The sequence below is a fragment of the Vulpes lagopus genome, chromosome 1 (assembly GCF_018345385.1).
Source record: "Vulpes lagopus strain Blue_001 chromosome 1, ASM1834538v1, whole genome shotgun sequence".
NCBI classification, from domain to species: domain Eukaryota; kingdom Metazoa; phylum Chordata; class Mammalia; order Carnivora; family Canidae; genus Vulpes; species Vulpes lagopus.
This window is the reverse complement of record NC_054824.1, coordinates 131047367-131062958: the sequence shown is the minus strand read 5'-3', so window position 1 is coordinate 131062958 and position 15592 is coordinate 131047367. Positions and strand designations below refer to the sequence as shown.

At 38.3% G+C, this 15592-nt stretch overlaps 1 protein-coding gene across 25 annotated transcripts in view; it reads right to left on the bottom strand.

Moving 5' to 3' along the window:
• The window catches only part of DTNA (dystrobrevin alpha), a 356943-nt gene that overhangs the window by 114984 nt on the left and 226367 nt on the right, over nt 1–15592 (bottom strand). For all 25 annotated transcript variants that reach the window (XM_041746612.1, XM_041746639.1, XM_041746631.1 and 22 more), the window contains one exon: nt 8386–8453. In XM_041746612.1, coding sequence (XP_041602546.1) covers nt 8386–8452 — 67 coding nt within the window. In that variant the 5' untranslated portion in view covers nt 8453. The remainder of the gene's footprint in view (nt 1–8385; nt 8454–15592) is intronic.

Sequence of the window (15592 nt, the reverse complement as noted above, 5' to 3'; positions counted from 1 at the left end):
TTCTTCGTGTGGATGGGAATAACAATACCAGCTTTACCAGCTGGTTACCTCTGAAGCTGTACATAATGAGCACTTGATAGCAAGTGGGACTCCTTACAAGGTTTCTTATAACATTTCTGAGCAAAAATAAGTGATAGAAACTTCTTTTTTTTATATTTGAGCTTTAATTTGAGTCCCAATAAGTTCAATCCATTTGATCTAATTTCCTTTCTGGAGACACATAATCTTTTCTCCTTGCCACTTGATAATTTATTTTTCACACGTTGGTAAGCAGCTATCATGATTATGATTAGGATCTTCATTACCATCTGAAAATTATGTACAAAAGCCCCTGTCATCATGGAGTTTAAAGTTTAGCTGGGATCATAACTTTTTGACCTTTTAGTTTGGAGAGGTTCAATTTTGCAGCCATTTTTTTTTTTTTTGCAGCCATTTCAAGTACAATGTCTACCACAGAGTGAAGCACACAATAGGGCTTCAGTACATGCATATTGCTATTATTTTTCTCATTATGACAGACATGTCTTTGAGACCTTCATCCATTCTAGTCCTCTTGTTCTATGGCTGGCTCATAACTCCTTGAAATGAGATATATAAAATTAACCCAAGTGCCACAGCTATTGCCTCACCTATATAGAATATATGGAAAGCAATTATTACCAACTTTGATAAGGACACTTACTAATGCAACTTAAAAAAATAAATGGCTCATTTGTCTGACCTTTTTCATTAACAAGCGGGTTTTATAAAAGCATATGTACCTATATCTGATCACATCTTTCCTGGTCTGATGCTTATCTGGAGGCTAAAGGTAGGACTTCATATTTATCTGGTTAGTTTCTTTTAATTTTTAGCTCATGCTTGTAACCATTCTAAAAGTTTTGATTTTGCCACTAGCATTTCAAAGGGACTTCCCAGTTTTGTGTCCTCTGTAGATCCAAGAAGCTCATGTGAAAATGAACTCTCTAGGGTGTTCAATAACCAGAGACAGAGAGTGAGTCAGAAATGCCTAAACGCTAAATCTGCCTTTTCCCCTGGATGAGGATGTACTCTTATTGATGCTGAGCTTGGCTCAACAATCAAGAGAGTCCCAATATCTGTAAATAACCCTTTAAAAGAAGAGATTAGGGACATAGAGTATTTGTTTAGATTCCTGAAGAATAATGATAAGCCCCGGGTATAAAAGGGCTTTGATGCTGCACATAATTCAATGTCTTAGTTCCAGCAAGACTGTATTTTGTGAGGACAGAAACCTTAACTCCTCCACACTTCCTTCTCATAGAGGTCCTAGGGGCAATCTGGCAAAGGTGCATCTCCCCCTGCATAGTCAAGAGGGTGTACAGAGATGAAGCTTAGGGACAGGAGTGCAATGACCAATTTCCCTGCTCTATCACCATACAGATCTAACTGATCTGTTTTGTTCAAGAGTCAGGAGGGGTCAGAGGGTCTCTTATGTTTCCTATTTGTATAAGTTTTTCCTGGCTGAGGATGTAAGCCCTGAATATCAAATGGGATGTGGTGAGCAATGAAACTTAGCTTTGTTGGTATTTTGCTGAAATTAAGGTTCATTCTTATGCTATAGTATTTTCCTGAGCTAGGGGTCTAGTAGGCTTATTAAAAAGGGAAATGAGCAGACTAATTCCTTCATAAAAATGATAGAATTTGAATACAGGAATAAAGAAGTTAATAGAGCAATCCTAGTTCTTAGCATGTTGAAATATCTAGGATTAGCACTATATTCATTCCATGATATTAAAAAAAAAATCCATCTTATCATAAAACCTACAAGTTCATACACTAGACTCTCAAGAACCTATATTCTTCCTTTTTAAAAAAGATTTTATTTATTTATTCATGAGAGAGAGAGAGAAAGAGAGAGAGAGAGAGGCAGAGACACAGGCAGAGGGAGAAGCAGGCTCCATGCAGGGAGCCCAATGTGGGACTTGATCCTGGGTCTCCAGGATCACACCCTGGGCCGAAGGTGGCGCCAAACCACTGAGCCACCAAGGGATCCCCCATTCTTCCTTTTTAATAAAAAAACGGGTATAGCAGAAAAAGTGAGAATAGCATTTCCCTATTTTTATCTTTTTTTCTGTAATGTCCTCTTCATTATTTCTGAAAAAAATGGATGGTATTTTTTTTCCTTTAGTATTAGATCACTGGGATATAACTCTTTAAAACATGTAGATTCAACTCATTTAAATAGTATATTAGATTTCCTTCATAAAAATACAGAGGGGGCTAGGGGTAAATAATTAAGGGTAGAGATGAATATTATTTTCTATACATCTATATATATTTGAAACTTTTCATAATAAAAATTTAAAGCTAATTCACTTAAGGCAACTTGATGCTCTTGTACCACCTCCTCAAGTCTCTCATACCCATATCATGATTGGAAGAAAGTGACAAAGACAAAAACAAAGATGCAGTTAAGAAATTCTGAATGATTACAGGAGAACCTGGGTGGCTCAGTCAGTTAAGCATCCCACTCTTGATTTTGGCTCAGGTCATGATCTCAGAGTTGTAAGATGGAACCCTGTGTCTGGCTCCATGCTGGGCATGGAGCCTGCTTAAGATTTTCTCTCTCCCTTTCTCTCTGCCCCTACCCCCTCTCCTCCTCTCTCTCAGGAAAGAAAAGGAAGAAAGAAAGGAAAGAAGGAAAGAAGGAAAGAAGGAAAGAAAGAAAGGAAGAAAGAAAGAAAGAAAGAAAGAAATTCTGATCGATCACACCGTTATATTTTGTAAATATATTTAACATATTTAATATATTTAATATATTTAAATATATATTTCTTTCTTTCTTTCCCTCCATTCATTCATCTATTTATCCAACCAACCAATCTTATCTAATTTTTAGCTTTTGTTTTATTACGTTCTGAATAGTTTCACACAATTCATGTATATTTTGCCTTTCATGTTTTGATAGCTTATTATAAAGCCTTTGATATAGTCATTCGGGTAATTAAATGTCTCATTTATTTTTCAAATGCACCAACAAATATTTACAGAATAAAGATAAAGCCTACAGACTTTGTGTCTGAACTCTTCCATGCTTGCTGATTTCCTGGATCTGTGTGTGTGTGTGTGTGTGTGAGAGAGAGAGAGAGAGAGAGAGGTAAAGGGGCTTGGGGGTCAAGGATAATGCTCAAATTTCTGCCTAGGACACTCAGTGAGAATGGGGAGGCCTCACTGGGCTAAGGTACAAATAGGGAGGAACAGGTTTATAGGTGGGTGAGTGAAGAGTTCAGTTTTGGGCTTACAGAGACTGGGGTGCTTGTAGGATGTCTAAATGGAGATATCAGTTGCAGTTGGATGATGCTGATGTTGGATATACCAGATATAGAACTCCTGACTATGGAATACATTCCAAGAATTATTCACAAACATATAAAATGTAGCAATTTGTCTTCACTGGGCCAAAACTGGGAATATCTTTCCAAGAGGAGACTGTGCATATACTCAGGGGCACTTAGTGGAATTAATGGTGAGCCCACCTCAAGCCGCTTCATTAGTAGAAACCTTGACAGTGAGGAGCCAAGGCTAGAAGGGACACTGAGTTTATATACTGATTTTTCTGGATAAGCTGGTTTATGAGAATATGGGATGTGGTTTTGAAGGAGTCCTTGAAACTTGTGAGCCATAACAATAGTGGCGAAGCCTTGAGAGAAAGTAAAGTTATAAGTGGAGAGAATTGATCAGGAACAAAACTTTGGTAAAATCTGGCTTCAGGGTGTCTGGAAGGTGTGAAGAGACAGAAAAAAGAGAAGTAGAGGGGTCAAAAAAAGCAAAGACCAGACAAGAGTGATGACATTGGAGAGTATTTCTAGGATGGTGACCTATGGTATTAACATCTTAAAGAGGCTGAGGAGCAAGAGAAAGGAAGTAGCAAGTGAAAATAATCACTGTATCCACCATGGACTATAGTGTGTGGTGGGCTCATGGTAGCAGGCCTATTCATGGCATTTTTCTGAATTTTTGTAATCGATTTTCCAAAAAGCCACAACTTGCATTGCAAAATCATGCTCTTGGTTTCATTCGGACTATCCACGTGCGGACTGTAGTTAACTTTCTAAAGAACTATCTGCCCTTGAGCAACTCACGTGTTTGTTGAGTATGTATGTTTGCCTCTCTTTGATTTTCTGTCCCTTCTCTGCTTAGAGGCCAGGGGTATCACTGATTTCTCTTCAGGCCCTTCTTTATCTCAGCAGATAGCCTTCCATATTCTGAAAGAACGTTTTTCAATCACTCTCCTCTGATTAAAACCTACCTCTCGTGTGCACTGTAGACTTTTAAACCAACATTTATTCAGCACCTAAGGTGAATGGATTTGAGTGTAAAGGTCTATGGTTTGTCCCTAGGAGATGTTCAGGACAGTGAGTGAACACGTTCATAAGTAAGTGTTATATAAGGCAGAGAGATGTCCTCTCAGAGTAGAAAAACAGAGGTGATTTGATTCCAAGAACAAACATTTTATTCTGCTAAAAGACAATCTGATAAATTTATCTGAGCTGATAAACTTATTTGATGGCTGAAAAGCCAAGATGAGGATGACATCTGCATTTAACTAGTCTTTCAGTTTTAATCTAAGGTACTAAATAAAGGGATAATTAAGGCATTATCCTGAAGGGAATTTTTTTTGGTTAAGGGCAACTTGTCTAGAATTTCTTTAATCAAAGTTGGTGACCACAGAGTTAGTGATTTATTTTGTTTTAACATAAGGCTAGTCTTTTTTTTTTTTTTTCTCTTCTTATTTGTGAGTCCTTTCTACCCTTATTTCTATTTCTTTACCATTTCTTTTTGCTTCTGCTGCTTGTGGTTATGAGCTCAGAGCAGACATTTAATGCAGATGAATGCTGTAATCACCTGAATTTGCCTAAATTTCTTATCAATTATTATTCTCTTTGTGTCCTATATTCTTTAGCCTTTGTAAGGCCAAGATACCTTAACATTCCCCTCAGCCTGACCAAACTTCAGATGGGTTTCTTCCTGACCCTAGGCTTCCAACCTCCTTTCCTTGGAGCTTTTACTTCAGAGAACTTTTCATTGTAAGTTCTTTGTCTGCCTCGTTGAGAAGTAATTTCCCAGCCTCTTGCCAGTTTTATAGCCCAGGAATATCTATCTATCTATCTACCTATCATCTTTCTTTCTTTCTTTCTTTTTTAATTTTTATTTATTTATTTATTTATTTATTTATTTATTTTAAAATTTTTATTTATTTATGATAGTCACACACACACACACACACACAGAGAGAGAGAGAGAGAGAGAGAGAGAGAGAGAGAGAGAGGCAGAGAGAGAAGCAGGCTCCATGCACTGGGAGCCCGACATGGGATTCGATCCCCGGTCTCCAGGATCGTGCCCTGGGCCAAAGGCAGGCACCAAACCGCTGCGCCACCCAGGGATCCCTATTTTTATTTATTTTTATTTTTTTTCAGGAATATCTTTCTTAAGGACATGGGAGCCAAACTATTGAAGCGCAATCATTGAAGGAGATCTCCAATTCTCTGTTGAAGGGTAGAAGCCTAACTTTCTAATGGGGACAATTAGCAGGATTTTTGCAGTAGCTCACCTCAGTACTTAAAAACCCTCCTGCCTTCCACAGGAGTGGAGTCCAATCTCTCTTTTCTCTTGCACTAGGTCTTGACTGCATTTCAATAATCTTGAATAAAGTCTTCCATGCCTTAACTCCTTCACAGGCAATTTTTCTTTGACATTTGTAATTGCCAAAACAAAGGATCTCTTTGGCACTTTCATTTGCTGTTTAAAAAAAGTTGTTTCTAGAAAATACTTAGCTGACCAGGTTTTTAATTTCCTCCACCTTTTTTTTTAAGCTCCCTCACAGAATCCTGGGGTAACTTACTTTCCAAGGCCTGATGTCAATCTTTCTTTATAGTTTCCTTGGGGTTTTTTTTTTGTTTTGTTTTTTTGTTTTTTGTTTTTGGTGTCCTGCTGATAGAGCTGCTGAGGTAACCCATATGTTTTTCAACTATTTAACACATTCTCAATGAGATCACTTCTCTTTTTTGTATGACAGTCTACCTAACAACATCAATTCTTCCTTTTGCAATCAGCCAGTTGTCTTATCTGGCAGAATTCCACTTACTGTGGACATGCCCTCCTTAGTGTCAATCTAGAGATGATGATGTTCACTAGAGCATTGTTAAGGTCAGACGTGCTTTCCTCTTTGGGGCCAACATCTGAGTCTATTATTTAGCACACCCAAGGAAGAAAGACACACGTTTGTGTGGCTTGCTTGACTATTCTGATCACACTAATCAGAAGAACTCATGAAATGATTCAATAAATGCATGACATCCCTGAGAAGTTTCTATGAAGATAAAGTTACAAAGTGGGAAACAAATGCACAATTTTCCTATGTCTCTCTCCTTTGAAAAACGTGGAGGTTTTCTGTTTCTGTGGCTATAAAACTTATGTCAATCATCCTTTGATTTGGACAACTCTTACTCGGAAGGCATTTGCAACTTATGTATTTGTCTGTGCCAAGGATCACAGCAGGTGCAGAAGAACTGGGACAGTGTACTTAGATTTGGACAAATATTTACAAAATCATTAACAAAGCACACTTTTGTAATTCGTGCAGTGCATTGGCTGATATATCTTTAATGTAACAATGATAAATTCAAATCCCCCCAAGACTTTAGTGCTTTGTTATGTTAAATAGCAATATATTTTTCTTTTCCTGACAAAACACTGGCCCATGATGTATGGGGCTCCTGACTTTTAGTCTAAGAATCTGTGGTCTTGCATTTTGTTGAGATGGGCAGAGGTAACTAGGTTCCTTCCTCTGATAGATATGTATCAACAAAGGTCACAATTCCAGGTGGCTGGCCATGCCGGAAGAAGTGAAAATATAGGGCCAAACACGGCCTAGGAAATTGGAAGGTCATGGTTGCAACTCTGAGGCACTTTAGACATGTCTCTGAGAGTGGAAAAAGCAAGAAGCATGATTGAGATTCCTCACGTCAATTTTAATTTTCTTTCCTTTTTGTTAGTTCTGAAGCTGTCTTGGTGCCTCCAGATTACTGGGACATGATAAAGGGAAATATGAATCTTATTATCTGGGACTTTCCTTTATCTGCTCCCGACCCTCATTCTTGCCAAATCAGTTCCAGTCTCCGGTAGAAATCTAATTTTGTCTACTGCCTTCTCAGAGAGAAAGGATTACAACTCCCTTCTGCTCATCTTCATTCCTTATGCAAGGAAGGAGAGATAAAAAGACAATAAGAGAATTGTACTTTTTTCTTTATAACACTGAATTTGAGATGTGTGCCCCCCACCATGTCAAATTCTTCTTCCTTATGAATAAGAAATGATGGTCTGTGGGATGCAAGGGTGGCTTAGTCGGTTAAGCTGTTAATCAACGAACTCTTGATTTTGGTTCAGGTCATGATCTCAGGGTGGTGAGATCAAGCCCTGTGTCAGGTTCTGTGCTGAGTGAGGAGCCTGCTTAAGTTTCTCTCTGCCTCTCCTCTGCCCCACCTCCCCTGCTTACACATACTCTCTTTCTTGCTAAAAAGAAAGAAAGAAATAATAGTCTGTAATGGAGACACTACCAACCAATTAATTATATGGCAATCTGGCATTTACATAATTCAATATCTTTATTTAATGGATTCTTCACTGAGGTGAGTAAGTATAACCTTAGTTTGGTTTCCCTCATGTAGAGGTCACTTCCAAGCTCTTTAAAAAAAAAATTTATTTATTTATTTTAGAGAGAGAGCATGCTTGTGAGTGTGGGGGAGGAGCAGAGGGAGGGTGAGAGAGAGAATCTCAAGCTAACTTCCTGCCCTACTCAGTGCTCTATCCCAAGATCCTAAGATCATGACCTGAGCTGAAACAAGAGTCTGTTGCTTAACTGACTGAGCCCCCCAGATGTTCTACCTCCAAACTCTTTATTTTCCTTTTCACTTTTTAGAAACGAGTTTGTGGGACAGACTCTACCCCTCTCCATAAAGTCCAAAAGTCATTTCACAAACTATATCTAATGCCGGATATATGGCATATATGAGTGTGCCAGACAGCAATATTGTGGGGACGTGAACACGGATTTTAAAATGATGGGGACTGTGTTAGTACCAACACTAAATAGTGTTTACCAAGTGTCCATGTGTACATATATACTTGGCTTCGTGAAAATTTTTTCTTTCATAGAAAATATACAATCTAGTAATAAATTATGATGATTCACTAACTTCACTCTTACCCAATAGGAAGCAAAATTGGCCAAATGTGAATTTTATACAAGGAATTTAGGATTTTAAGGAAAAGGACAAATGCCATAAGGATTAAGTAGATACTTCCAGTCTTTCTGTGAGTATTCAATGGAAACTATAGGGTGTTCCTGAGAAGTTCCATACTTACTCATCTCTGCAAACAGCTGTCTTCTTTCTGCCATGGTATTTCCTCTTTTCCCACTATCTTCAATCATTCTAGGAGGCAAAATGGTTACAATGTTATTACCCTCATGCTAATGAGGCAAACAGCCATTTCTATGTTAACACACTTGCTGTAGTTATGCCACAAACATAGATAAACTATTTAAAACTGTGTATTTAGAAAGTATAGCTTTACTTTCACTATTAAATTGCCATACATATTTTTCATACACAATGTTGTTGTAATTGTTGGAGGGAGTATAAAATTTTTATTTTCTAACATAAAAATAACTACAATAGCAGATGACCTTGTGCCAAACTGAATACAACCATCCACCATCTGTTGTTAGGTGGTTCATTTCATATATAGTTTCCCTTTCAATTTTGGGAATACCTACAAAGAACATAGAGCAGATATTATGGATTCCATTAAAGAAATGATGAGATAGAGAGTCTTGTGAGACTTAGTAAAGTGAATGGTGTAAACCTTGGACCCCCAAGACCAGTTTGCCTTCTGCCATATTCTGCTGCAGGTTATCGCTGTGTACTCAAAACCCTAGTTTAGATGCAGGTTATTTTCTAAATATTGACCTTTAAGTGTTTGGAATCTGCAACAGTTTTTCTATACATAATAATTTCATGCAAAGTGGTTAGGTTCACATCTTTCTACTTAACCATAGTACTGTCTGCAGTAACCATTTAAAAAGTGCTATGAAAATGCCAACAGATAAAACAATAAAAAAAATATTTAAAAAAATTTAAATCTGACTTGAGGAGAAAGAAGATAATGAGAAATTTATTGAAAATGTTCTCTAGAGTGATAGAGGACTTTGGGCTCATATTAAGGGTTTTATAGGTGGATGGAGTCGATTTTTTATTATATCTAATTAAACATTTATTTATTTATTTATTTAAAGAATTTTATTTAGTTATTTATTCATGAGAGAAACAGATAGAGAGAGGCAGAGACATAGGCAGAGGGAGAAGCAGGCTCCCTGCGGGAGGGGTAGGGGTGGGGGTGGCTGATGTGGGACTTGATCCCAGGACCCTGGGATCATGACCTGAGCCGAAGGCAGATGCTCAACCACTGAGCCACTCAGGTACTCCTAATTAAACTTAAAAAAAAAAACTAAACTAAAGTTTCCTCTCTCATTACACGCATGTACATATACCACATACCACAGTGTTTTGATTCTCAGGTGTGATAAACAGAAGGCATAGCTGATCTTCCTGCCTGTCTTTTGATGGACTCTGCTCTTTCTCAAATATGGTTCTCTGTCTATGCTACTTTTTGTTTTTTTGTTTTTTGTTTTTTTAAAGATTTTATTTACTTATTCATGAGAGACACACAGAGAGAGGCAGAGACACAGGCAGAGGGAGAAGCAGGCTCCATGCAGGGACCCCGATGTAGGACTCAATCCTGGGACTCCAGGACCACGCCCTGGGCCGAAGGCAGGCGCTAAACTGCTGAGCCACCCAGGGATCCCCTGCCTATGCTACTTTATGGTCCAGATTCCCCTCTCCCTGAGTCTAGCTAACTGGCAGTAACCCTTCAGCTTAGTTTAGGTGGATCTCCCTGGGAAATCCTCCTTAACTCTATGATCGGCTGGGTTTGGTGCCTTTCCTCTGAGCTTCCACAGCTCACTATACTATCCCTTTCTCTCAATGCTGAAAAGTCACCTCACAAATCTTTATTGAGTGCCTTCTAGACTCCAGGAACCATGGTAAGTTCTAGGTGTGCAAAAATTATGAAGTCACAGTTCCTAGCCACAAGGTGCTTACACTCTAGTCAGGGAGATACAAAAGCAGAGAAGCTGTGAAACCACAAGGGAGTAATTATAGCCACAGAAGTGGAAAGATTTGTGAGTGTGAGAGACATTGACAACCTGAGGGTAAATTTAGTAGAACTAGCTTGCAGAAGACAGCTCAAAAGATAATGGAGCTGTATACAAAATAACTCACCTAAGGGTAAAAGAAAATAGTGGTGGTGAAAAGCAATGCGATGCCAGTTATTCTCATCAAAGAGCCTCACTTGTTGTTTCTATGAATGAAGGATTATTTGCCTACTGCCAGGAAGGGAAAGAAGGGCATGGGACAGCCTTGGTTTACATAGTTAAGGGAAGACTGTGTTCCCATTCACGATGGGTGATGATGTACCCAGAGTCTGGCCTAAATAACAACTGGAAAAGAGTAGAGTTATTAATGAAGTGTCTTCAATTTGGTAACAATTCACTGCTGAACGTAGTCAAGTTTCTTTTTATGATTTTAAATGTGCAGGTATGGTTGAAATACAGAGATCTGGAGAAAAACACACCCCTCCTGATTCACAGAACCACATCGCCTTTACTCCAGAGGAAGTAGGTAGATGATACTCTGACATTCACAAAATAGTCTGGATACAGCTTCCAATTTTTATTTCAAGAGCTTAGAAGTAGAGTCGAAGCAATAGATAAGGGAAAGAACCAGTGATACATTCCTACATCTGTCTGTATGTTGGAATGAGTTGAAAAGAACTGTTAAAAATAAATCACAAAGGATGGCAGGCTGGAAAGCTCTGATTGAAAATGTCAGGGAAGGAAAGACTGGCCTCCAAACCCACAGTGCTCACTGCCTGTACCCTCAATCAGTACTGTTTGTGACACCTCTTTTCTAGTCAACTTTTTGTGTGTCTCTCTGTAAGGTTTTTGAGGGCAGTAACTTCAAACATTTTAAGTTCTTTACAGTGCCTAGCAAAATCCAATCAGCAATGATATGTCCAGTTAGTAATTATTGAAAAAAAATGAATGAAACAAAAAAAAAATTGAGGAAAGAACAGTAAGAGCTAAGTTTGCTCTCCCACGAAATGGACTTTCAATTATATTTCCAAAAACTGACTCACAGAAGAGTTCAAATCAGATCTCACTCGTTTCAGAAATTAATTATTTGAAATGAGGGAGACTAATTTATATCTATTATAATCTAGGACCATACATTTTAAAGCAAAATCTTGTCCTATGAAGCAGAAGTTAAAATAGATGCAAACTACCCTGATGTCACCGTTTGGTCTATTCATCATCATTTCGTGATTAATTAACTCATAAAAGAACCATCATTAGTTAAATAATAGGAATTAATTCTCACTTCTAAGTAAAATGTGTCCCTTAGAAGATCATGAAGGAAAAACTCAGTAGTGTGAAATAATAGAAAGCATGAAATATAATTACAAATATAAAAGGAAAATAACACATTTCTCATTTTACCCCTAAAGTTTCCTGGAAGCAGCACTATTAGATAAAATTGAGAATATGTATTTATTACCCATTGATCACAGTCATAATGGTAAAAAAAAAAAAAGGAAGGCATGCTAGTTTTACTGTTTATACAGATTTAACAGAGGGACTTATGGACAGAGTCAGCTCATGAATCAAATAGGCAAGGAGCACTACTGTGGACTCCTTAGATTCCAATTTAACTCTGATCAGTGGGACTTGAGATACATAATGCTTGAGTTTCTTCTTAGAAGGAAGAGCAAAACTTTCAGTAGGGGAAGGAGGGAGGGTTTTTGCAGAGAGCAATTTTGCTTCTGAAATTGTCACGAAGCTCTGCTTTTCATGAATTTCAGTATAACAACAGCTGCCCAAAGTCATATGGAGGAGATGAAGGGGAAAAGAACCCATCTGTGACAATACTAATGTCACAAGGTGTGTGGCTCACCAACAGGCCTAATCTGGTTTCTTTTACTCCCTCATGTAGACAAGATGCTTACAACCTCAGAATTTACCAGATTGCATAAATGTCAAATAGCAAAAGGAACTAACAGGTGATAAATAAGTGATGAGCCCCATTAAGACATTTCCTTTACTAGGGTTCAGTCCCATGAATTAAACACGGTGTGTGTTGTTTTCATTTATGAGAATCTATCCATTTCATTTACTTAAGAAATATTTATAAGGCAGCTATAATTTGTCAGATCCTCTGCTAGTTTCTCAAGATCCAAAGATGAATAAGACATGATCCTTGCTTTTAAGAAGCTCACGGTTTAGAAGGAGAAACAAATTATTCCAAATGATAATAGTAATTTGGTGTAATATATACAATAATAAAAATATGTATTACTAAATATAGTAGTTTACTTCTGGTAAATCTGAAGGAGGCATCAAAAGGTGACTCTGGGACAGAGTTTTAAAGGACAAACAAGAATTTTCCAGATACGGGATCCCTGGGTGGCGCAGCGGTTTGGCGCCTGCCTTTGGCCCAGGGCGCGATCCTGGAGATCCGGGATCGAATCCCACGTCAGGCTCCCGGTGCATGGAGCCTGCTTCTCCCTCTGCCTGTGTCTCTGCCTCTCTCTCTCACTGTGTTCCTATCATAAATAAATAAAAATTAAAAAAAAAAAAGAATTTTCCAGATAGAAATGGGTGAAGAAAGGATAATCAGCATTAGAGGTAATCATGAAAAAACCAGGGAGCTTTAACAAGAATATATGGGAACTGCGAATGGTTCAGCATTGCTGAGGGCAAGTATGAGATGCCAGGAGAGACATCAGATCTAGAAGGTCTATTCTTCATGTCTAGGCAGTATAGGGCTTCCCTGTAGAAGACTGGATGCCACCCACGGTTAAATAGGGAACTGATGTATACAGATATAGGTTTTGCCAAGATGACTCCAAAAGATCGGGTAGGTAGGAGGGTAGAAGATGGGCACACATGATTAAGAGAAGAGTCCAGTTTGCCAGATACTTTCATGATTCCGGAGCAAGAATACCATATCTTATGCTAAAGGATTGATTTGAGAGTCAGGGCACATGATCTGCAGTCCACATGAAGAATGGTGGGGGAGAAGAATTCAGCCTTTGCCCTCCCACACCATTTCACACGTTGGAGCAAACAATCTGCTGCAGTAATGACTTCATAGAAAGTGAGTTCCTCAAGTCACCTTCTTCCAATATTGGCCAAAAGAGGGCCACAAAACTGGACCAGGAGGGCTCCTGCTTTCTGCCCCCATTTATGGGGGACAAATGAAATAACAGAGAAGAATAGTGTGGGAACCAGCAAGAAATAAAGAATAAATCCAAATATAGGGCACGTAGTGTTAGAAGAAATGTGAATTGTATTTTGGCATGGTGAGAACAAGTTCACATTGAAATATCACATTCTTGAGTTACTTCCTTCATGACACTTCTTTAATCCAACATCGCCCATACTAGACACACATTTCTATGCCACATGACATAAGAAGTTTTAAACGTAAAATATTACACCGATGGTGTCTTATATTTGTATAACTTTCTGAAGATTATAAAATGCTTTTCCCCTGACAACCTTGTGAGGAGCTTGGAGAGACATGATTATTCCTAAATTACAGCCAAAGAGCCAAAGAGCTTGAGACTCAGGCAGGTAAAAAAAAAGTTTCCCCAAAACACATTTTGTCCTTTTTTTTTTTTTTCTTTTGGCTTTTACTTTTTAAATTCCTAGGCTGGTATGAATTCTAATCACTAGTAATCTTCGTCCAGCTGCCACTGTTGAATACAAATTAAGATTTCCTGCAACTAGTAATGAAAATAAGTTGATAGAACTAGGTGATTGGCAGGCCAGAAGGAGATGGAGGGGAAGGGTCCACAGTGCTCTCAAACTGCAGGGGAGAGTCCTTTATAAGGCAGCTACAATTTGTCAGATCCTCTGCTAGTTTCTCAAGATCCAAAGATGAATAAGACATGATCCTTGCTTTTAAGAAGCTCGTGGTTTAGAAGGAGAAACAAATTATTCCAAATGATAATGGTAATTTGGTGTAATACATACTCCCTAACGGAACTCCTATTCTAAAACACTGTTATACTGGAAATAATCATGGAGATGGAAATGGTTCCCAGTTGTTTGGACTGATGGAAATCCAGATACATAGAAACACACCAAGTCACACGTTGGTTCACACTCTCATGTTTTAAGTCCACAAAAGCTGACAATGTTTTTAAAAACGTCTGGCTCTGCTTTGCCTCTGCTCCACTTGAGCAAACACTCAAGACCTGCAGACTTTGTGTTTATTTTTTTATTTTTATTTTTTATTTTTTTTCTTTGTGTTTAGATGATAAGACTGTTTCCAGGCCTTATTTTCCTTTGCTTTGCTCCACGTTGGATGACAGGAGGGTACTGGGTTCACCAATCACCCAGCCTTGCAATCCCCCAAGTTAATAACTGTAGGGAAGGCCATTTCAAGCTCCTTTCCTCCTTTAATTGATTTATTGGTGGCATATAAATGCCTGTTTCCATTTCTGTTAATGAAAGACGCCTCTGATAGGACTTTCTCAGATTTACATTCTCAGCCTCATCTTTGGCAATATAATAAAAAAGTATTCAGAGCTCTTTCCTGAGGCAAAGGATAATTGCACTTGCTTTTACTTCTCAGTCCTTTATCAAGATGAGCTCCTGCAAGTAGGAAAATGCTGTTACTAAAATAAATGGCTATAATGGGTCTCAGATTTCTTTTACTTTGAATATCATCTTCTGCTCTTGGAACTTGGGTCTTGTGATTGGGGGGCCAGAGCTATGAGCTCACTACTTTAGTATAATGACCAGCGTTATTAGGGATTTTGATCTCCTCTCCAAAGTGCCAACTGTAGTAGTTCTTGGCTGTGGCTGCCCATCACACTAGCCTGAAGACCTTGGAAAAATGCAAATACTTGGATCTATTGAATCTGGGGTTGGAACTGAGCATTCATGTTTGTAAGAGCCCCAGAGGCACTCCTCATATATAGCCATGTTTGAGTTAGAAATATAATACTTGTTGAGTTTGACCATGAACCTCTTCACAGAACATCAGGTTGGAATTCTTACGTTGCCTTGTAATGTTTTTCTTGTTTGTAAGACCCTCTTTAAAATGTACTTTGAGCCCAGGAGAAGATAATTAATTCTTTGGGGAATATAAATATAAACATTTACATACAATGATATTGGGCACCTAATGAGGCAAACTTTAAAGAAGAGGAAATGCCATTAAAAAGTTGAGAAAACCATTTTTGTTCTGGGAAGAACTACTCTTAGCGGTACTGTCAAGTCAGGAAGGAACCTACTGTTCTGGGGTAAGAGTGTACCCGATGTTTAAAGACATTTGGTTTTGTTTGTTTTCATTTGGCTTGGTAAAAGGCTAGGAGTCCTGCCCATTAGCAACTGCTATCACCCTCGCCTCCTCCTTCTTAGTAAGTAATGGCTTAAAGATTG